Genomic DNA, 20,723 nt, shown 5'->3' with positions numbered 1-20,723 from the left:
TGCTAAGAGACAGATGATCCAATCCAAACTTGATTGTGAAAATATTCAACATCTGAGGCTTTGGCTCAAGTTATTCTATTTTGGTTCTTGGTAGGTAACTTAAAGTATTGCATATGCAGTCCTTTGACATGGCCTGTGTTTCTATGCGCACTATGAAGTGGTATATTTCTATCTTAAAGTATGTAAAATCTAAACAAAGGGCAGAAGTCAAGAGTGAGGTAGTGGCTACCCAGAGCCCACAGAATACTGGAGGTGATGGCTAATTGCAGAGGTAAGTTTTGGTGGAATGAGCCATTTGACTTAGTTGGGGCTGCTTGTAGTAAGTCAAACTGCAGAATTGAAGACAGAATGGACTATTGTAGGTAGTTCTTTATTTTGCTAGCGAGGTGCTTAGTTTTCTTTGTTTTCCAGTTCCTCTAAAAAATGCATTCAAGCCTCGAAGGAAGAAAAGGAGGATTTGGATGAAGCCCCAGCTTGGGAGGAAAAAACTTGGATGTTGTAGTATGAAGGTGATAAAGCAGGAAATGTGCAAGAATAGGCATCAAGAGATGAACTTGAAGCAGGCTGAGGTGGATGGAAGTCCAGAGGGATCTCAACAAGTGCATTCACCTGTGCAGCTGGGGCAAGGAGGAGACACTCTCCCAGAAGTACAGCTCCAGCCTCAAGCCCACAGCTGGCAGCCCTGTGGGGACAATGTGCATATGCAGCTGCAGAGGCAGATCGGACAAGAAGGCACGGCACCAAATATGTCATCACAGCATGTGGACCATGGTGGCGATGCCCCAGAGGTGACTGTGCAGGTGCGGCCTCAGAAGCAGAGCCCTAGGTGGGAGGCCCCAGAGGTGATTGTACAGGTGAGGCCTCAGAAGCAGAGTCCTGGATGGGAGGCTCCAGAGGTCACTGTGCAGGTACAACTACAGCAGCGGAGCTGGGGACCAGTGATTCCACAGGTAACTGTGCAAGTACAGCCGCAGGGACAAACAGGCACTGGCCTCAAAGTGACTGTGCAGCTGCAATTTGGCCATGATCAAGCAGAGCTACCCCAAGTTCAGGACCAAGGTGAAGAAATATTAGGGAATGGAGAGAAGCAGATACCAAAACAAAATCAAGGAGAATCAATGGCAAGATCTGAAGGTGAAAGGGAATCTGCTGTGGTGGAGCTAGTGTCACAAGGGGTTCAGTGCCAAGAGCAGAAACGGGTAGAAGCAATAATAAAACACCAACACGAGTGCCAAGAAGAGGAAACAGAAGTAGTAATGCAGCTTCAGGAGTCTTTCACCCAAAACCCACCGCTGGATGGGGTGGTAATAGAAGGACAGCTGCAGGACCAGAGCCAGGAGCAAGAACTGAAGGTAGACCTGCCTCCTGAAAAAGAAAGTGAAAGAGCTACAGAGACCAGGAAGGAGCAAGGTGATGTCCAAGTCCTGGAAGAGACAAAAGGTCTGCAAGACCAGCAGGAAGATCTGGGACAAGAAATACCTAAGAAACGCCTACGTGATGCACCAAATTACTTTGTTTCTATTCCAATAACAGATGACCAGGTATTTTGAAGTAGATGGTTTACTAAAAACAATCTTAATGGCTAGCTTCTCATTTTAAGTTGTGTTTTTTCTTTAATAAGCTTTTTTTTTTTTAAAAAAAAATAATGCTTGGAGGAAAAACTCACTTCAAGGCTCCCATTGCCCTTCTCAGAAGCAGAGATCTGAATGGATGTTTGCCTCTTCAGAATAGTATATTCTATAGCTTTTTTTAAGGAAGCAGTGGCTTTTGCCATGTTGCATTGTCTACATGTACAGTACCTTAAAACCATATGTGGTACAATAGAAATTATTTTTTTGTTGTTCCTTTTGACACAAGTTTAATGGTTACTATGGAAGATGAGAGTTTTCTTCCCTTTTCTAGAAAAGGGACATTAATCTATTCTCTCTTGTATGCTAAAAGAATTTATCCTGACCTCTTAGGCTGTTAATTCCAAGAAAGCATGCTCGAAGTCTGTATGGTTTGGAGTCTACCATTTTACTCAGGCATGGTAAATTCTGATTCTCTTGTTAGCAGAAGTGTTGAAAAAGCAAGAAGTTTTTATCTGGAGATGCTGCTAAGCCAAAGCAGCGTCAAGTAGAAGTACAAATAGAAAAACTTCCGTCTAGAGTTTTCATGAGGAACCTACTCTATTCCAGCTACCACATTACATACTTGGTCAGTCTGTCAAAATGACCTACCAGGGCTTGGATACCCTAGGAATTGTGTTAGGGTCCATGAAAGTGAACATTAAAGATGATATAAAGCTGAATGAATGCATTTGGCATTTTGCCCTTTAATGTATGAATTTAAGTCTTATACAACTTCTGCGTAACTGTCACTGCCTTGAACATATGAGGGAATACAATGTCTCACCTTGATTTGCTTATTTCTATTCTACTTGCATGGTTCTCTGAACTTGCTTGAAGTCTCCTGAAAGAAGTTTAGTGTGCTTCATTTCGCAAAAGCTGTGTTCCACATTCCTTTTCCTTTGCCTTTCCCCCGCCCCTCCTGCTTCATAGGATCCTCAGATCTGCTCAGCTTGGGAATTTGTTGTTTATACTTACTGGAACTGCTTGCCAAACCGTTTTTGACTCCTGCTGTGGAATAACCATTTTTTGGAAGTGTGAGGCTGCATTATCATGAATTTCTCAGCATTAATCAAAGGATCTTAAAATAATTCTGGTAGGAAGGGATCTCAGGGGGTATGTAGTCCAAACTTCCCCTCAAAGCAGTAGCATGTAGGCACAGGGCAGTTGCTGTTGGGTGCTCCTGACAGCTGTCCCCATTTCCAAGTTGACCCAACCCTGGTCCTGCAGCTTCTCCTTGCAGTCCAAGTCCTCCAATCCTAGCTGTGGAGGTGGCCCTTTGAATTCTCTAAGTTCACTGATGCCCCTCTTCGTGAGGTAGTGCCTGACACAGGACATTCTTGTAGATCTTATCTAACAAGAGCTGAGTGGTGGGGGCTCCTGGCTGTGCTCTCGTAGATAAAGTGCCCTGGGCTGTGCAGCCTTCTGTGTTGCCAGGGCATGCTGCTGGCTCACGCTCAGCTTGCTGTCCTTCACAGCCCCCAGGGCCTTTATAGCAGAGCATCTCCCTAGTTAGCCAGTTCCCAGTCTATCTTGTTGCCAGACACTTTGTTCCTGTGTGCAGGACTTGGAGCCTGTCCTTGCTGAATTTTGTAAGGCTTCTGTTAGCCCACTTCTCCAACATGTCTAGGACTGTCTGCTTGGAGTGTTTTGACTGATCCCTCAATTTATCTGTGAAGCTGACGAGTGTGCCTTACCGCCTCCTCGGAATTGCTGATAAGCAGGGAAGGTCCTGGCATAGCCTTCTGCTGTATTCGGGTTGTTACTACACAAACACACAAAAGTAACAAAGTGGTCTGTGGTATGATTATTGATACATAAGTAAGGTCAGGAATGAGACTGTAAGTAGCAAAACACCCAGAGCCCTCACCCATTTTGTACCAGCACCCTGTTGTTCAACTCCTGTTGCTGAATAGCAGTAGTATTAGATGGAATATGCCTTGCATGGTGGACCTTGATTAGGTGACCTTGCTCTTAAATGTACTATTCAAGAAATAAATAAAAGAGCGTTGACTTGGGAAGAAAAGAGGCTATTCTATCTGACAAAACTGAGATGCAGGATAAATTATGTTGAACTATTAGTATTTATAATTATGCATCTTGAGATTTCTTCCTACAGAGCAAATATAAAAGACAAAATGTGCATGGTAACTTGTATCAATGTTGTGAAAATGTACCCCTTGGCTACCAACTGATGCTGTTAGTTTATGGTGCTTTTTCCAATGAATCTCATAGATGATATTGCTTATTGCAATATGTAACTTTGATTTCTATTTTTTTTCTAGCTTAAGTTCTCATGTAGTATTCAGCATCCCTGTATTTGCACTACTGAAAGACATGAAGTTGGCTGACTATCTGTGTGTCTCTTTTCAGCATGAAAAGCATCTCCACTGTAATAGCTTTGGCAAGCTTTTGAGTTTTTGTTTCTCTTAGTTAAGTGTAAAATCTCTTTATGTGTTAGAAGGAGACATCAAAGGTTCTGTCCTCTTGGTAGGTAATTATTTGTGCTGGTAATCTCTGAAGGTTATCTTAAGGATGGCCCCATACAACTTTGTACATATGACTGGCTTCTGAGAGGTGAGCAAAAGTGCAGAGCACATCAGGAAGATAAATGCCAGGAAGGGAAAATAACTGTGTAAGCTGGAAGACAATGTTGGCAGAGGAACAAATGGGTGTGAAGTGGGCAAAAAATAAATCTAGGCTGGAGACTAGAAAGATTCCTGCCAGCTGAGGAATGAGATCATGGAAGAGCTTGAGGGTACATGGATGTCTAACTTCTGCTTTTTTATTTTTATTTTTAATGGGATCCAAGTGTCCTAATATATGACTGGTAACCGCATCCTGTATGATTTTTATGAATGTCCTTCCCTTCTTTCTTTCCTTGAGTATGTTCTTCCAGATTTCACTGCTCTGATAATTAGCTCTGGCTGATTGCTCTGCCTGAAGTATTTCAAACTTACAAGTCTTGAGTGTTCAAGTTGCCTATAAAGGAGGTAGTGACCTGAGACTGCCCTGGGTAAGGCTCTATATGAGAGGAAAATGAATGTTTCCACACCAACCAGCTTGCTAGAATTTGGAAGAGTGTTATCCTGTGGAGCCCGTGGATGCTCTGGCTGTGAAATTGGGCTGTGTAAATGGTAGGTATGAAGAGAGCCATTGGTGTTGCGGTGGAGGGAGTCAGGGGTGAGTGCAAGGCAGGTGTCTGGTGAAGGATTAGTGTAATTTTGTGTGATATTGGGAAAGACTCAGAAATTATCAGGTGAGATTTCTGTGCTCCCATATTTTGTGGAATAGCAGGCATGGGACAGTGCTGGTGGCAAGGGTAAGGAGATTGCCTTGCACAGAAGGCCTGGTGCGAAATGGGTTAAGTATAAGTGTCAACAATTTCAGATGCTTTTAGCTCTAAAGTGGAGGTTCTTGATTCCACTGCATGGGTCTATATAACACAATTGTTTGTGACAATGCAAGCATTTCAGCCCCTTACAGATGGGATTTAAAGATTCTGTTAGTCTTTTAGGTGGAATTAGTTTGCCTTAATTCCCCTTTTCAAGAGAAAGCTCTAGATAACAGGGCCCAGAGCTGTCTTAATTTTCCTCCCTTTCAGTGGGGCAAAAAGAATATCTTGTAGCCGTGGTGGGTGCAGTAGCTGTTTTCCTTTGCATCCAGAAGAGCTCCAAGAGGCAAGATACTCCTAGGAATGTGTTGATCTGAGTTTGAAGTAGGAATTTTGTGCTCTTAGACTTCCAGTACTTGACTGCATATACTTCCTTCTTATCCATCACCCCAAAACTGGCAGAAGCAGGCTAAACAGCATTTGTAGCAAGCATTATGAAACAGATGCATGTATATAAACACACACCCCCCAAAACCAAAAAAGTAGTGGTGTGTGGAAACAGTCTAACTTGATCCCGTAGGAGATGACGAGGCAGAAAGTTCTGAAAGCTCATTTGTGTAGCTTCCTCATTGTCAGGAAAGAGTGGGGAGAGTCACCAGAACTGCATCCAGGTATCTATACGAAGAAGGGTCCTTTGCTGTCTTGCAGAATTGCTGTCAATACTTAGTCTGCCCCGTTGATGCAAGAATTGTCGTTTGAGTGGTCAAAGACTTATGGTTTTGATTCCCGCTTCATGTTTTCATTCTCTAAACAAATGTGTTGTAAATAGCAGGCCGTAATAAATAGTGCTCTAGTCCCAATAAGGGATACTTACTGGGCTAAGCGGTATTGTAAGACTTATTTCAGTGCTACATTTTTCAGAGTGAGAAATAGGTCATAGGAACTTGATGCAGTTTATCGTTTGCATCTTCCGATGGACTATACTAACGGTAAGTGACTTCATTCTGGCATTTACCAGATAGGTTTCACCACCTGTGCTGCAGGACATTAATATAGTGACTAACTGGACCGCACAATAACTGTCAAGGCTTTATGTAGAAAGACTGCAAAATGGCTAGGTCAATACCTTTTTCTTAAACATTGCAAGAAAGAGTTGGCTCTGACACATGTGTGCATGCAGGCCAGAATTTGTGTGGTGAAGCCTGAAAATCTATAAGCAACTTCACTGTAACAGTGGCTTCCATTAGATGTTTAGTCCCTGGTGTGATTTTTTTTTTTTTTTTTTCCCATCCTCTCCCCGTTCCTGTTATTTGTTTCTAAATTTCAACAGACTCTTTTGAGAAAGATCTTTTTCTTTTTTCTCCATGTTTGTAACCTACAGTTTGGGTCAATTCTACCAAGACACACATAGATGTAGAAGAGCTAGCAACTGACCATGCAGTTCTACAAAATATCAACTTGAAAAACGTCATGTTTACTCAGTTGTTCTATGTCATTTGCTGTTACAGTTTTCTTTTGGGAAGAGACATCAATTTAATCTGTGATCAAACTCGTAATCAGAAAATGGCATAAGATTAATTATAGAACTACTATTCAATTTCCACAGTCTATTAACAACTGACATGAAGATCGCATTAATATTTACACAGTGCCATGAATTTTATTTCAATAGCCTTGGGTCAGATCCAGAACTAGTTTAAGATTTGGGGAGCTGGATGAGAACTATGGGTTTAGCCCATAGGCTTTAAAAAGGAAAATAGATTGGTCGATCTTGAATAGTGTCCAGTGTCTTTAAATAATAATAATAATAAAAAAGCAGTATTATCACCTTTTGATTCATAACTCAAGATGGAGTTTTGTTTTGTGAGTGTGTAGATTCAGAGTCCTTCCATCAATACCTTTGCACTCTAAAATAAAAATTGTTTTATTTCCCTTTTTCTTATTTATCACATTGCAGATTTTGGACAGAATTGAAGATGTTCAAGAGCTCATATTCACTAAAGAACCTGACTTGTTGAGAGCTCTTCTTCCTGTGCAAACAATGCACCTTACCATAATACTAGCTCACCTGGGAACAGAAGATGAAGTGCAAAAGTAAGGATTTTGTAAAATTCTACAGTAGCTAACTCTCAGGTAGATGTGATAACTTTACTTCTGATGTGCAGAATTAATTGGTGTAGGGTCTATGTAAAAATTTCCCCTTAGACTTTCTGATGAGTTTCTGGCTTACTCAAAGAAAAGAGTCAAGACCGTTCTTTAGCATATATAAAGTCTCCACATACCTAAATACAGTGTTTCAGAGGATAGTCTTGTGCATCAGTGGTGGGGTGGAGCTATAAAGCAGTGTGGCTGTAGTAATACTATTGTATTGTTCTTCCTATAAATTAACTTAACAGATGTAAACTCCCCTGAACTGCTTTTTGGGGAGGGGTGTGTGTGGATATTACAGCTTTTTTCAGAACAGTCACACATTTATCAGGTTTAGAAAATGTTAGCTGATAGGATATATTGCATTAAGAAAACAAAAATCCATCTCACTCCCCTTCAGGCAGTTCTGTTGCCCATCTTGAGCTGTAGGTTGCCACTGGGCTCCTTTGGGCTATAATGGAGTTGGTAAAGGATGACAGCAGTCTACAACGCTAAAGCTGCTAGAAAGAGTATTAAAATAGAGCCAGTATTTTGCAAGTTTCTTTTATAAGCTCTCACTGAATCCCATTGAAAAACCTTAGACTTACTGGTGTGACTAGGCAATGAGGGAAGGCTTTTGAGTAGCTGAGCCTCCAAGCAAGGAGGACCTAACAAGGAGGAGGTGGGAACCTGGTGGGAACAGCCCACACATCAGCAAGCAAATAACTGAGCAATGACTCAACACAGTACAAATGCAAATCAAGATCTGTTCGGACATAAGGCAGAATATCTTGCTGAGAAGAGGTCAAGAGGGTTAACTTAAGTGAAAAAATTACTTTTCTGCCTATACTGGTGGAGAAAGATAAACAGGACTAAGATGAAACTCTCATGAAAGCTCTACATTCTGAATTGTCTGGTGGGTGGGTTTGTGTTTGTGTTTTACTTCTTTTTTTTGGAGTGGCTGAGGGAAATCATGTAAGCCCTTCGTATGGGCTGATGAGCCAGTGTGCATAAGGCACTATGTATAATAATTCAGTATTAAAAATCCATGACAGTCTTGCTGGTTGGGCAGACTGTTGTCTAAGAGGACTGGAAGCTAGGAGAGGGCAGGGATCAATCAGCTGGAGAGGTGAGTACAGCTAAGTAGTGTTAATGAACTTAAGAGTGGATGTGTGCCTGTAATATAAAAATAATGAGCATACCTAATGAGAAAGGGTTGGCAAGGAAGATCTGCTTTTCATCTTTTATCTTCTACCTACAGAGCCCTACTAAATAATGCTGTAATTCAGTGCCTAATGCTCTCCACCATCCCGTAAAAGACTGCTTGAAGTGTTTGTCCAAGTATTTCTCAAATTTTATTCTAAAGCATGCTGAAGCAGCAAGCTCTGACTCTGGTTGGTGGAATAGGAAAAGATATCTTCAGATCTGTATGGCAGAAGTCCTGCCAGTGTTTAACGGTTGTTTGGAAATTAGGGCTACGTAGCTTCTACTTGTTAAGGCAGAAGAAGCATAGAATGCTTAAGGTTGGAAGGGACCTCTAGAGGTCATCTAGTCCAACCCCCCTGCACACGCAGGGTCACCTAGAGCACGTGGCACAAGGTGGCATCCAAGTGGGTTTTGAAGATCTCCAGAGAAGGAGACTCCACAACCTCTCTGGGCAGCCTGTTCCGGGGCTCTGTCACTCTCACTGTTAAGAAATTTTTCCTTAAGTTCCAGTGGAACTTTTGATGCTTTAGCTTCTACTCTGAAAATAATTAATTCTTTCCATTTCCAGTCCTGTTCTCATCAAAATTATAACCTGAAAAGTCCCCAGGAGTCTCACTAAGCAGCAGCTCATGTGTTACTGTAGTTAACAAGAAACCTCAGTGTAGGAGTGTGAGCTGGTCATGTCGATGGCATTCCTGGCTAAAGTGGCATGTGTATACATGAACAACCTTTCCCAAGTGGATTAGCATACACCGTTTGTGCAATATGGCTTGTAGTGACTTTGTACTACTAAGCTGTGTGTGTGTGTGGGGGGGGGGGGTTGGGTGGTGAGGTTTTTTGTTTGTTTTTAAATAAAATGAATGTAGTTGTAACTTGTTCTAGATGTAATGGTGAGAAAAAAGTAGGGCTACAGGAAGTATAGAAAACCAGGGACTGGTGTCCTGCAATCCTTAGTTATGCAATACTTTGTTTAGCAGTATAAGACCTTTATTAGAAAGTTTCTGCTCAGGCTCTGAGCTTTAGGACAGACTTTTCTCTGAGGTACCATGATAAAGAAGGGCAGTTGTAACTCTCTAGTGGGTATTAAGTTACTGAAAGTCTTGTTATCTTTGGGAAATCTATTGTGCAATATTTTTTGTAAGGAAAGTGTTGACTGAAAAATATTTCTGTGCATAATCTTACTTTGCTGGAGGTATTTCTATGTACAGCAAGATGCCTATCTAGACTTTGTCAAAATAGAATCTAGAGTAGAGACAAATGCTGAAAGTGCTTCTCCTGGGAGAATGGATTTGTTTGATTTAACAATAAAACCAGCTGAAAATTACAATGCTAAAGGTTTAAACTTTGACACAATCAGTTATTTTTGACTTTTGAGTAGTTGTATATCCATATAACCATTTCTAGTGTGCTAATGACTTGGATATTCAGTTTGCTAGGAAAGCTCAGCTTGAAGCTTTTGAAAGACAAAGTACTTTAATAGATTAAAAATACTTTGCATCTTTTAACTGCTCTAAAATCATCAGCATTAGAAATAGCATACTTGCTATGCCTTGCAAAGTGCTGCAGAGTGGCTACAATAAGGTATATTGTCTGATATTAAAAATGCAAAATAACATTTCCATATGTAATAGTCAAATAACATTCCTTAAGAATACAGAGTTTTTGATTTATTTTAAGGGCTGTTCTGGCATTGAAGCAGAGCAAGGCTAAAGTGGAAGCCATCTTGCAGGGTAAAGACCTTAATATGACATTTCATGGGATTGGACAGTTTAACAATCAAGTGATATATGTGAAAATGTCAGAGGAAGACCAAAACACACTCAGCAAAATTGCAGGTAAGTGCCTAACTGGTTTCTTTACCACCTGTGGTAAGTCTGTGGAGAATGTCAGCTCTTGTAAACATTGGCCTGAGCTGCTGTGCATGGCTGTTCTGCTGCCCTCCCTCTCTTGCCCTTTTTGCTTGTTAAATCTATGTTAACCTAGACTTGGGCAGAGCTGGAATAACCTCTGTGTGCTAATTTGGGACAAATGAGATGTGCAAACACTTGACTTGTGAAGATTGTGCAGCAAGGTTGCGTTAGCATGCCTTGCGGTCAGGATCTTGCTGTGGTGCACATTCATCTTCAAAGCAACACCTTAAAATTGAAGTCCTACTCCTTTGAATAAAGGGGAAAACTTACAAATATTACTATCAGTTGAGTTTTTAAGTATTTCTTTAAACTTGTTTGACTGCAACTGCTATTAACCCTGGGACAGGAGGCGACAAATAGAGCACTTGTGGACATATGCACGCATGCCATTGCCAAGGCAGTTCTTTGCTTCCATTAAAAAAACAACAGAAATCAGAGTAGTTTGTGTCTTTAACTCTAACTTCCCCAAGCAACTTTGTTCCAACACCCCAAAAAAGATGTTCCATATCTGACCTGCTTAGATGTGTCTGAAGGCAGTTCCAGAGGATTAGATTCTCTTCCCTTCCTCCCACCCTTTTCTGTTTTTAGGAACTGTTTCAGCCAGTGATGCAGAACCTAATCTGAATCCTGAGCCTCGAGTTCCAACAGAGCAGATATAATCAATATAAGCTTTTCTTTCTTGCTGTTTTCATACTAAGTCAAAAAGAATAATTTAGCTGATGCTTCTCAAAGGCATGCAATACAGAGGACTGTAATTTTTGGAAGATAATGATTTTAGCTTATGGTTTTTTTTTCTCCCCTCATTTTGGGGCTTTTTATTCCATCCAGTTCTTAACATTGTAATATAACAGTCTTGGTTTCTTCTTGTCCTCCCATATTTTCCTCCTTATGTAGTCGGTGTTGCAAATAGGCATAAGATACCTCTTAATCAGACCAGCAGCTTGTCTTCAGCTAAAAAGACAAACCACTTCACTATTCATTACTTTTTGCTTGACTCTAGACGTTACTTACTGTATTGTTTCATCCATAGCAAAAATGATTTTAAATCAAAGCAGTTTTTTTGACATTGTCCCTACTCATTAGGATTAGAACATCAAACTTCACCATGTCTAAACTGTTTTTGTCTAAAATGTTTGTGCTAAGTTCAACTTGACTGGAAGATGACCAAGTAGAAAGGGCACAAGGTGCAGGATTCCTTCAAGTTCAGTTCTGGTACATGCTTGCCCAGTACAAATAATATGTGCTTGACTGCTATTTAGGAAAAAAAAAAGTGAATACTTGAATGTTTTGATGACCTTCCCTTTTGCTCTCCTATTACTTCCTTTTGAAGGATGTAGATGAGCACTTTTTCCTTTCACTTATATGACTGATGCTTTTCTGCTGCTGCGTTGTGTTACTGAATTTACCCCACTGAATTATGATGTATAAGATGAAAAATCTATCATGCAATACTAGCACAGACAAAAATATCTTTATTTCTTCTGGAGAATGTGCATTGCAATGGATGTGCTTTTTGCTTTTTGCTGTTTGTTTGTTTTTAATATGGGAACTATACTAAATCTATACCATTGCTGTAATGGTGGCCCATCCCTGAAAGTGTTCCCTTTGTGGATAACTGTCTCCATGGTTCTGGAAACTTGGTCATCTTGCAATGGAATGCACTTAATGATCTGGAAAAGAAAAATCTTGATTGTATGCCCTAGAAATATACTGCCAGTACTCGACTCTCTTGTTTAATGCTAATGGTTGTTAATGTTAATGGTTATTCACAGACTGCCTGAAATACTTCCCTGACCAAGAGACAGACTGCCAGCTTTCAAGACATTAATGCTGTCACCAGCGACTTTGCCATCAGAGCAGTGTACCTTTTAGTGTTGTTCTCACTTCTGCATGTGTTTGACCACTTCTAGAACTTGATATGCTGGGGGTCTGGACACATGTATCAAAATCCATCATTCTTTAAAACCTCTGTGAAGATATGGTCTCTTTCTTTCTCTCCCTTCCCCTCAGCACAGCAATGCAATTAATACATAATGAACAGTGCTTCCCCATCCCTTAAGTTTCTATCACTGTTTGTGCAGGAGAGCAGTGGGTTTTGGAGCACTGCCTTTGAGTGAGCATGATGGGCAAACACATTCTGTGGGGATGAGTAGACCAGCAAAGGTCAAGCTGCTCATGCCAGCTGCATCTGCCTGATTGTGCCCTTCTTGACTTTAGCTGTTTTGTCAACAATATCTAATTAAAGTAGGCTGAAGTGATAAGGTTTTGAACATCTGAAGCATTGCTGGATTTTAGGAAATATGAAAATATGTTGCTGGCTTTTTGATTGTGGTGGTTTCTATGCTGAAGACTTCAGTTTGGAAGTGAGGGATTGCTCTGTCTATGTCCAACATACTGCAGTTAACTGGTAAGCTTGCCAGAGGACTGTTGTTGAAGGAACCTGGAACACTGATATTTCTCCTTTTATTGTGCTTTCTGACGTGGCAGGGTAATGTTGCTTGACCTGCTTAATCTGACACTTTTATTTTTTCCCCTCCCCAGAGTTGTGCAAGTGACTTCTTATTTCCTAAGACTTGAGCAATAATGGGATTCTCTTACTGCTAGAGACCTAATCCACTTTGACAAAATGGATCTGCTTAAAATGTCTAGAAATTGTCTTAAGATGTAAGCTAAGGTCCACAGCGCCTGGGAAAGCCAGTGTTGCCCTGACATAGGCAGGGCATTAGTACCAGCCCTCCTCCTTAACTGAGTGCGTGAAGAGGTTTCACAAGCTTAATATTTCTTTGGTCATCATCTTTTTGGAGAAACTCTGGTCATGTCAGTAAAGTTATATCAAAGTAGCCACACATTGCAACTACATTACCACAGTGCTAACTCCTTCCTGTTTGGACAAAACAGTGCTTGCTGAAAAGGGGCACAAACTCATCTTGAACCCATTGCTATCTTGTGCTTGCTGCTTCTTGTATTCTGAAGATGGTCTTTGTCCAGATGGACCTGTACTTTCTTGTTGTTGCATGTATCCTCTATTGCTCTTGAATCTAGTGGCATGGGAGCAAGAAGAGATAAGAAAAATTCTTCCTGTTGGTTGTGCTGCTTTTTTTTTTTTTTTTTTTTTTTTTTTTTTTTTTTTTTTTTTTTTTGCAAAGTCTTGGGACACTTCAGGAGCAACTTGATGTCTAAAAATAATCACTCTTCAAATGTTGCAACCTGTGTGAGACTTGCAAACAGGATCCAGTGCAGAATCATATGCTTCTGCCATGGCAGCTAGAAACCAGGTGGGATACTGTGGGGCATCTAAAATGGCATTAGTAGCTTATTCAGGCAAATGTATCCTATTTTGATTTATTTTCCAGCTGGAAGACAGAGTTGCCTTGGCAAAGCAACCAGACAGCCCCAGCTGCTGCTCCTTCACAATAAGGGAGATGTTTGAGATGAAACATTTTAATGTATTAATTAGCTAAACTCCAAGCCAGAGACCTGGCCTTGATACAAAGGCGTATGACATACTAGTAAACATGTGTAGTTGGTCTTCCCGATAGATGGAAACAAAATGAGAGCAAAGTGATTTTGATTAGTGCAGCTACCAAACACATGAAATGCTGTTTTTTAACAAAGAAACTTCAATACTGTACCTCTTGATCTTGATATTGAAGCAGTAACAATGAGTGTTTTTTATTATTATTATTATTATTATTAAAAAAAAAAAAAAACTGACACAGGTTAGTCTGTCAGGAAGTACCACATGTTTTTTCAGGCTTCCAGGGCAAGTGTTACTCTTCATATTACTTACCCTCCTTATAAATCCAATATATAAAGATCTCTGGCAGTAGGAAAAATAGCTAGAGAGAGAGTTCTTAACTGCTCCAGTCTTCACCAAAAAAAAATTATTATTATTATTATTATTTAGAACTCTTCTTCCTCTTTAAGATTTTTCTGTTCTGAAAGAGCTCTGGTAACTTCATGCACTTACCAGATTTGCAGAGATCTGCTCAATGCAAGCTTCACCCTGCTAGTCTTATGAGACCCTGCATCACTTGCTGAAAAGTTCATAAAGAAAACAAAAATGGATCAACTTAATTTAAACTTGTTATTCTAGTTTGCAACTGAAAGACCTGAAAGAATATTAATTCTGATGTTCACATAATCACTTCTATTAAAGGAGAATGAGACCTTAGTGCTTTAACAGTGTACCTGAAACTTATAAATGGATGGCATAATCAATGCTCCTGTCATATTATTTAGGTAGGAGTATTGTGCTTGTGGGACTTTTCCCTCCAAATAGCTGTAACTGCTGCAGAGCTGTTTGTTCTGTAGTTTATGCCACGCTTTCTGCTGTAAGCTTTTGCTCTTTTTGCTAACCTGGTTCCCTACTTGTGACCACTGGTGCTGCCTTCTGCTGCTGCCAGGGCTGCTGTGCCCATGCACATTGCCAAGCTCACCCTTGCTCAAGGAGGTCTGTCAGTACAGAAGAGTTAAATTGCAAACATAAATCAAGAAGTCGTGGTTTAGCTTCAGACTTGAAATACAAGCTAGAGTCTTCCTGTGCAAATTAGTTTTCACCTATTTCTTTATTTATCTAAATATGCTGCCTGTGATGGTGTGAGAAATAGTGGTCATATGCTGTGTGTTCTAACTGTGCCTTTCTTGCTCAAGAAAAAGGCATAGTAGTATTTTTAACTTTCTTGCAACTCATTTTTCCTCCTACCATGTTACTCTTTTACCAGAAGCTGTAGAAGAATGCTTTAACGAAATGGATCTTGACATTTCAGGGAGTAAGGATTTCAAACCACATCTTACTTTTCTAAAGCTCTCCAAAGTACCAAGGTTGAAAAGAAGGGTAAGTAACTGCATTTCAAACTCTTACTGGGATTTGCTCTAGGTGTTATTTTTCTTCCAGCAATCTTTTAGATGATGTTAGCATAAAGTAGTCTTTATGGTTAATAGAGGGGGGGGGGAGATAATTTTTCATTATCTGAGCTTGTAGGTAGACTATCTGACAGTTCTGCTTTCTTTGTATCTACTTGTAAGAGTAGATTTAGTTATACCCTTACTTTTATGCTGTACATGGCTCTTGGGTAGAATCTGAAGTGTTTTGTTTCTGCAGTGGTCAGTAGAATCTGCATGAAAATACTATGTTGAGCTGTTTCCATAGGACAGGATGGTTTCTTAGCAATATCCTCTCTGAGGACAAGACGAATGTAATTTTGGAACCAGTTCAGTGGTTTGAGTTATGACATAAATGTGTGATGTGCTTTTCTAACCTTTACTGCAGCATTGCATGGGACTTTATCATGTACAATTAAAGTAAAAAACAACTCTGATTAGATTGCCCATTTCCCAAGGGAATATTGTCCTGCTTGTTTCCAAGAATAGCTCCTGTATTTATGAGGTCAATATATTGCAAACATGAAACATTAAAGGAGCATGCACAAAGAAAATAGAAAATGGTATAATAGAAGAAAATGACCTTGTATTTGTGTTCATCAAGTATTTCATATTGACTTGATATTTGCCTTCTGTATACAGGGCATGACCAAAATTTGGTGGTACTGATAGTCCTATCCTGGAGAGGTTTTCTTTTGTATTAGCTAGAGGGAATTTCATGAATACAGGCATTATTAATGCCTGTATTTAGCTTCATGAAAAAGAAAAATACAATATGTATATATTGTCATATATACATAGGTGTACAGTATATATGTATATATTGTGTGTGTATATATATGTTAATTACAGTTGACTCTTGTCTGGAATATTTTCACACTTTCTTACTGTTGTGTTTGAACTGAAAAAATGAAAAGTAATCTCTTGAATGTTCTCCTGCTAGAGTCTCTAGTACTAAATATGGCACACAATGTTTTCTCTAGTAGTGTGCTTAAAGTGCGGAATCATTGAGTCGTTGACTATACATGTGTGTATAAAGCACTTGAACATCAATCTCTGTAGTGTGTGACATGAAGGCTTGTGCGTCTGAACTGTTTTTCGGCTCAAACTGTATCAGCTGGTCTCCATCTCTCTATAAAGTTAGAAAGGCAACAGCAAACATATGGATATTTACTGTTGCTCGGAGTCTCAGTGAACTTTGAAACTGTGCACTTGTTAGGAATCATTGTGCTCTGCCCTATAAAAATGTGAGCATACACTGTGTTTTTGAGGCCAGGTTCCCCGGTTCCTCAGTTCTTGACGTGGTCTAAGAGGCTCTTCTGGGGAGTTAGTTTTGGGCATGGTCTCTCGGATCTTGTTTCAGTATTGCAGCCCTTGACAGGAGATAAGAATTTAACTTATGTTTAAATACTGCTTGTCTATAACTTGGTTGTGGAATCCAGCATACTGCTCACTGCTGTCTGAATCTGTAGGCACCTAGAAAGTGTAGCCCCTGAAATGTTATCCTGCTTATTGGGACCATAGACCAAAGTGGAGCAGAGCTGGATGTTAGGTGTTAGGGGCACATCTGGAAAACATGTGGGTGTTGTATGACTGCATATGGTCTTGCTGAACCTGTAGGGTTCAACCCCAGATTTAACCTCAAAGATCAAAGTGGAAGATGAGTGTGCATGAATTCCAGTCTAATGTGCCCAGCTGAAAATATTGAGAATTTGCTTTGTCTCCTCAGAAATCAAAACATAATGGGAAAGAAAGAAGGAAAATTGATTACTACTATAATAGCCCATTAATAAAGGCTAGAAAGAAATCAACCTTTTTAAATGCCAGAAGATGCCCAAGTATGAATAAGACAAAATATTGTTTTAGTTATTATGATGCCATCTACTGGCTATAATTACATTTTTATACCATAAATAACTGTTTCACGATAGTACAGATGCAATTTGAGTACTTCATGTGATTTAAGTGCTTCTTATACGAAGCTTGAGAAATAATTACTAACGTTGCCTGTTTATATTTTCCATCTCAAGAATACTTTATATTAACAAGAAGATATGTATTTGGTACTAGTGATGCTGCTGCAGACCTTGTGCTTTGGAGGAGGAAGGAAGGGGGAACCCTCTGTTCTTCTTTAAAACTATTTTTGAGTGTTAACATTGGTCTCAGGAAACTATATGTCTCTGTATGCCTGAAGATCCCAGGAGGTAGGGGGCTTGGATTGCCTGCTGTTTAGCTTGAACAGCTACCAAAGGAGCAGTATGTGCTGTGTGCTGATCAGGTTAAAAATGTACTCCACGCCTCTGACATAAATGTAAAATATGAGCTCTTTGAATTTTCTGACCTCTCAGTTGCAGATGAGCCCAGTGGGAACAGTTCATACGTAAAGAGGATCCACTTCAGGGTCTGCTCTTAAGAGCCTTCTCCAGCATAGGGACCAGAAAGTGCTGCTGCCAACACAGGGCACTAGTCTCCTGCCCTGGGCACCTCTGTGCTGCTTGTGCCAGAGCCAAGAGCTACCAAGTGTCATCTATCTAAAGTGGCAAGTGCTTGTTCCTGCTTTTATGCTGCATAAGTAGATTCAGTAAGTGCTTTCATTAGGGTATTCTCAGCCTTCTACTGGAAGGGTAGTCCTACTTCTGCCCTCTTCTGGCTGCCTTGTAAGTTATCTCTGATGGCATGAACTTACTTGGGGATGGTTTCCCTTGCCCATTCACACTAAAAACCAGTGTCTTTGCAGAGTGTACTCCTGCACTTGAGCAGAGCATGTACCTTGTGGTGTCAGTGTGCTGTGTAGCTCTTGGCTACTGAGCAGTCTGGTTTGGGTGCCACACTGGTACCTGCCCAGGAAAGGGCTTGTGGCTTGGTCTGTTAAACTCTGAAGTTCTTTGGTCCTTACATCTGTACTGTGGGCCAGCAGTGCCAATCAGTTTGAAATGATCAGCTTTGAAGCTCTTCCTGCCTTTCTGTTCTGAACACTGTTCATTCTGGATATCCCTCTGCTATTTCCCTAGCATGAATTATGCATATGCCCTCACCCAGGACCCTGCTGAAGGGGCTGCCATCAGGAGGAAGGCTGTAAAGGGATTTATTTTCTTTCACTATTTTTTTTTAAATGGGCAATTCTATGCATTCAGGGGAAAGGTTGAACAAAATGATTGACCCCTTTAAGGAAATGTGCTGCGAGGGGCTCCTTGAAGTCTTTTTAGTATTTCCTCGTTAGGTTAAGGGGAGGCCCAGATGGTTCCCTGTCTCCTAACAAGTCATCTGTCCTTTGCTTCATGTTTGTGCGTTCCCCTTGGCATATGTGGTTTGTTAGAGGCTAAATGCTTTGTGAGAGCCCCTTATTAAAACTAGTAACCTGTTGCTCACTGAATTAAACCCTTGGGGCTGGTAGAAGTGTGAGATTATTCACACGTTGATGTCTATACAGGGGAGCCAGCACCATTGCACTTGAATTTGCTAGGAAGGAGAACTGCAAAGAAATTACATCACAGTTTGTCTTTGGGACTATTGTGGATTATTGCTGTTGCCGCGGTTAAAAATTATTTCAGTCCTAAATTATGGTTGTTTCTGAACACACTTTACAATTATGGATATGACTTTTTTCCTGAAGAGAAAATGTCAATATCTGAAAACAAATCTAGGAGTAAACATTTCCATTTATTATGCTGGGACTGCTGCAGTATTTGGCTCTTTGGATACTAGCAATGTTTGATAGTTACCTAAGGGCTGTCGAGGGTTTTTTAAATCCTCCCTTGGTAAGAGGAAAGAAGCTGCTACAGCTCTATTTCTAACCTGTCTCTAGTGTGCAATTTAATTACTATTGTGAAACGCATTCATCAAGAAGAAGCATGAATTCTTCAGTCTGTAGAAGGTAGTAATGGGCTTAAATTGAGCAAAATGAACTTCAGTTGGGATAAAGAAACCTTCCTAAAGGTGATTAAGGAGACTATGGGAATAGTCTCAGGGGGTGTGGTGGCTGCTACCTCACTCGAAAATATGTAAAATTAGATGGGTTCCTTTGAGCAATAGTAAGAGGAGGGAGTTGATCTATTCTTGTACCTATCTCTTGCTGGGGGGGCAGTGGATTCCCCATGCTTCTCTATTCAGAAAAATTCCAACTTTTGATAACATTCATTGTACAGGTTGAAGTTTCTTGCTTAAATACTACCAAATAAGTGCTTCTAGCCTGTGGAGGAGGCTTAAAATATTTATTTGAAATTAATATAGTACAAATATGACTTATTTTGTTCCTTCCTGAAATGTATTTTGTATAAATATTTATATAATATAATGTTTTACTGCTCCTTTAATATTCAGGGCTTCAGAAAAATTTGTTTGGATCTATATAAAGAATATGAAGACTGTTATTTTGGCACAGAGGTCTTCAATCAAATTGATCTTTGTGCTATGCGTAAGAAGAAACAAGAATCTGGTTACTATCACTGTGAGTGTTCAATTTATGTGGGTTCTAGAGGTGCAAAAGAAAGTCAGGAGCAAGAAATGCAAATGGAAGATATTGGAGAAACAGCCAACAAAGACTCTCCAAATAATGCTGCAGAGGCTGACAAGGGAGCTCTTACTACAAGCTGTAACCTTGCCTCATGTTTAGTAGCAGCTGATTATAAACCATCTGAAAATATTGCTGAGACTTCAGTTGCAAGCAAAGAGAAAGAAAACAATGAGGTGAATGGAGAGCCTGAAGCCAAGGATGGAACTTCCCTTGCAGCTGGAAGGATCTGCTCAAAGCCAGAGCCTGGTCTCTTGCCAGTAAGACCAGATGCATTGAAAAGTGTGGATGAGGAAAAGATAACAGATGGTAACTTGAAGAAAACTGAAGCAAGAGAATATGCATCTGATCAGCCAAACACAGGGTGAAACTTGCAGCCTACTACTTGGTGACCACAGTGGGTGAAGAAGTAAACTGGTATAATACTGGGCTGGGTTAGGCTGAGGGGACATGGGAGGTGGGTGATGAATTGCATTTCTGTAGGGAGTCAGGATGGGATGGAGACAGTCTTTCCAAGGGATTGACAGGACTGAAAGAACAGAATGTGGGGAGTGGGGGAACATCACCAATATTGTGTCTGAATGGCTAAAAGCTTAAGTCTAGACAAGAACCTAATACTGCAGACGTGTGTGTGTGCATTTGTGCTATCATGGCAAATGAGTACTGCTTTGCATCTTCTGTCTCTGTTGAGGTGGAGGTTGTTGCAGGACATGTATTGTCCCCAGGCATTTTCCCTTGGTCACACCTTCTTCCTCTCCTGATTCCTTCAGCTTCTGCCTTGTCCCCTTCTCCCTTTGCCTTGGCCTCTTCCCCCTCACCCCCAAAAAGCACCTGCAGGCACCCCCTCCTCCCCTCACCCTTGCAGCAGCTCTGATGAAAGGCTCTCAGTCATTGCTGGGGCACAATCAATCATTTATTTCATGACTGTAAGTGGTAGATGAGTTGAGCTCCTAACATGCTTTTTTTCTGAAATACAGGCTTTCCTTTGAACAGTAACTACTTAATGAGAAAATTACTTTGCCTGGCTTATGGAAAAAAAAGATACTGATTTTCTTATTTTTATTTTTTTTTTTGCTTTAGCTAAAGTGCAAAGTTATGGCAGAGGGAGGAGAATCTGTAATGAACCATTTTTGTAGAATGCCTTG

At 40.4% G+C, this 20,723-nt stretch overlaps 1 protein-coding gene across 1 annotated transcript; it reads left to right on the top strand.

Moving 5' to 3' along the window:
• The first annotated feature begins 431 nt into the window (after nucleotides 1-431).
• Nucleotides 432-19,946, top strand: LOC148594778 (uncharacterized). The gene is made up of 5 exons (XM_088524120.1): nucleotides 432-1,541; nucleotides 6,899-7,035; nucleotides 9,952-10,109; nucleotides 14,909-15,021; nucleotides 19,389-19,946. The coding sequence occupies exons 1-5, from the start codon at nucleotides 462-464 to the stop codon at nucleotides 19,944-19,946; spliced, it is 2,046 nt and encodes a 681-aa protein (XP_088380246.1). The 5' UTR covers nucleotides 432-461.
• The last annotated feature ends 777 nt before the right edge of the window (nucleotides 19,947-20,723 follow it).

The sequence above is a fragment of the Tinamus guttatus genome, unplaced genomic scaffold, assembly GCF_059628265.1.
Source record: "Tinamus guttatus ecotype Peru unplaced genomic scaffold, ASM5962826v1 Tinamus_guttatus_pri_ptg000203l, whole genome shotgun sequence".
Lineage (NCBI taxonomy): Eukaryota > Metazoa > Chordata > Aves > Tinamiformes > Tinamidae > Tinamus > Tinamus guttatus.
The sequence above is the reverse complement of the archived record's forward strand: the minus strand, read 5'-3'. Positions and strand labels throughout refer to the sequence as shown.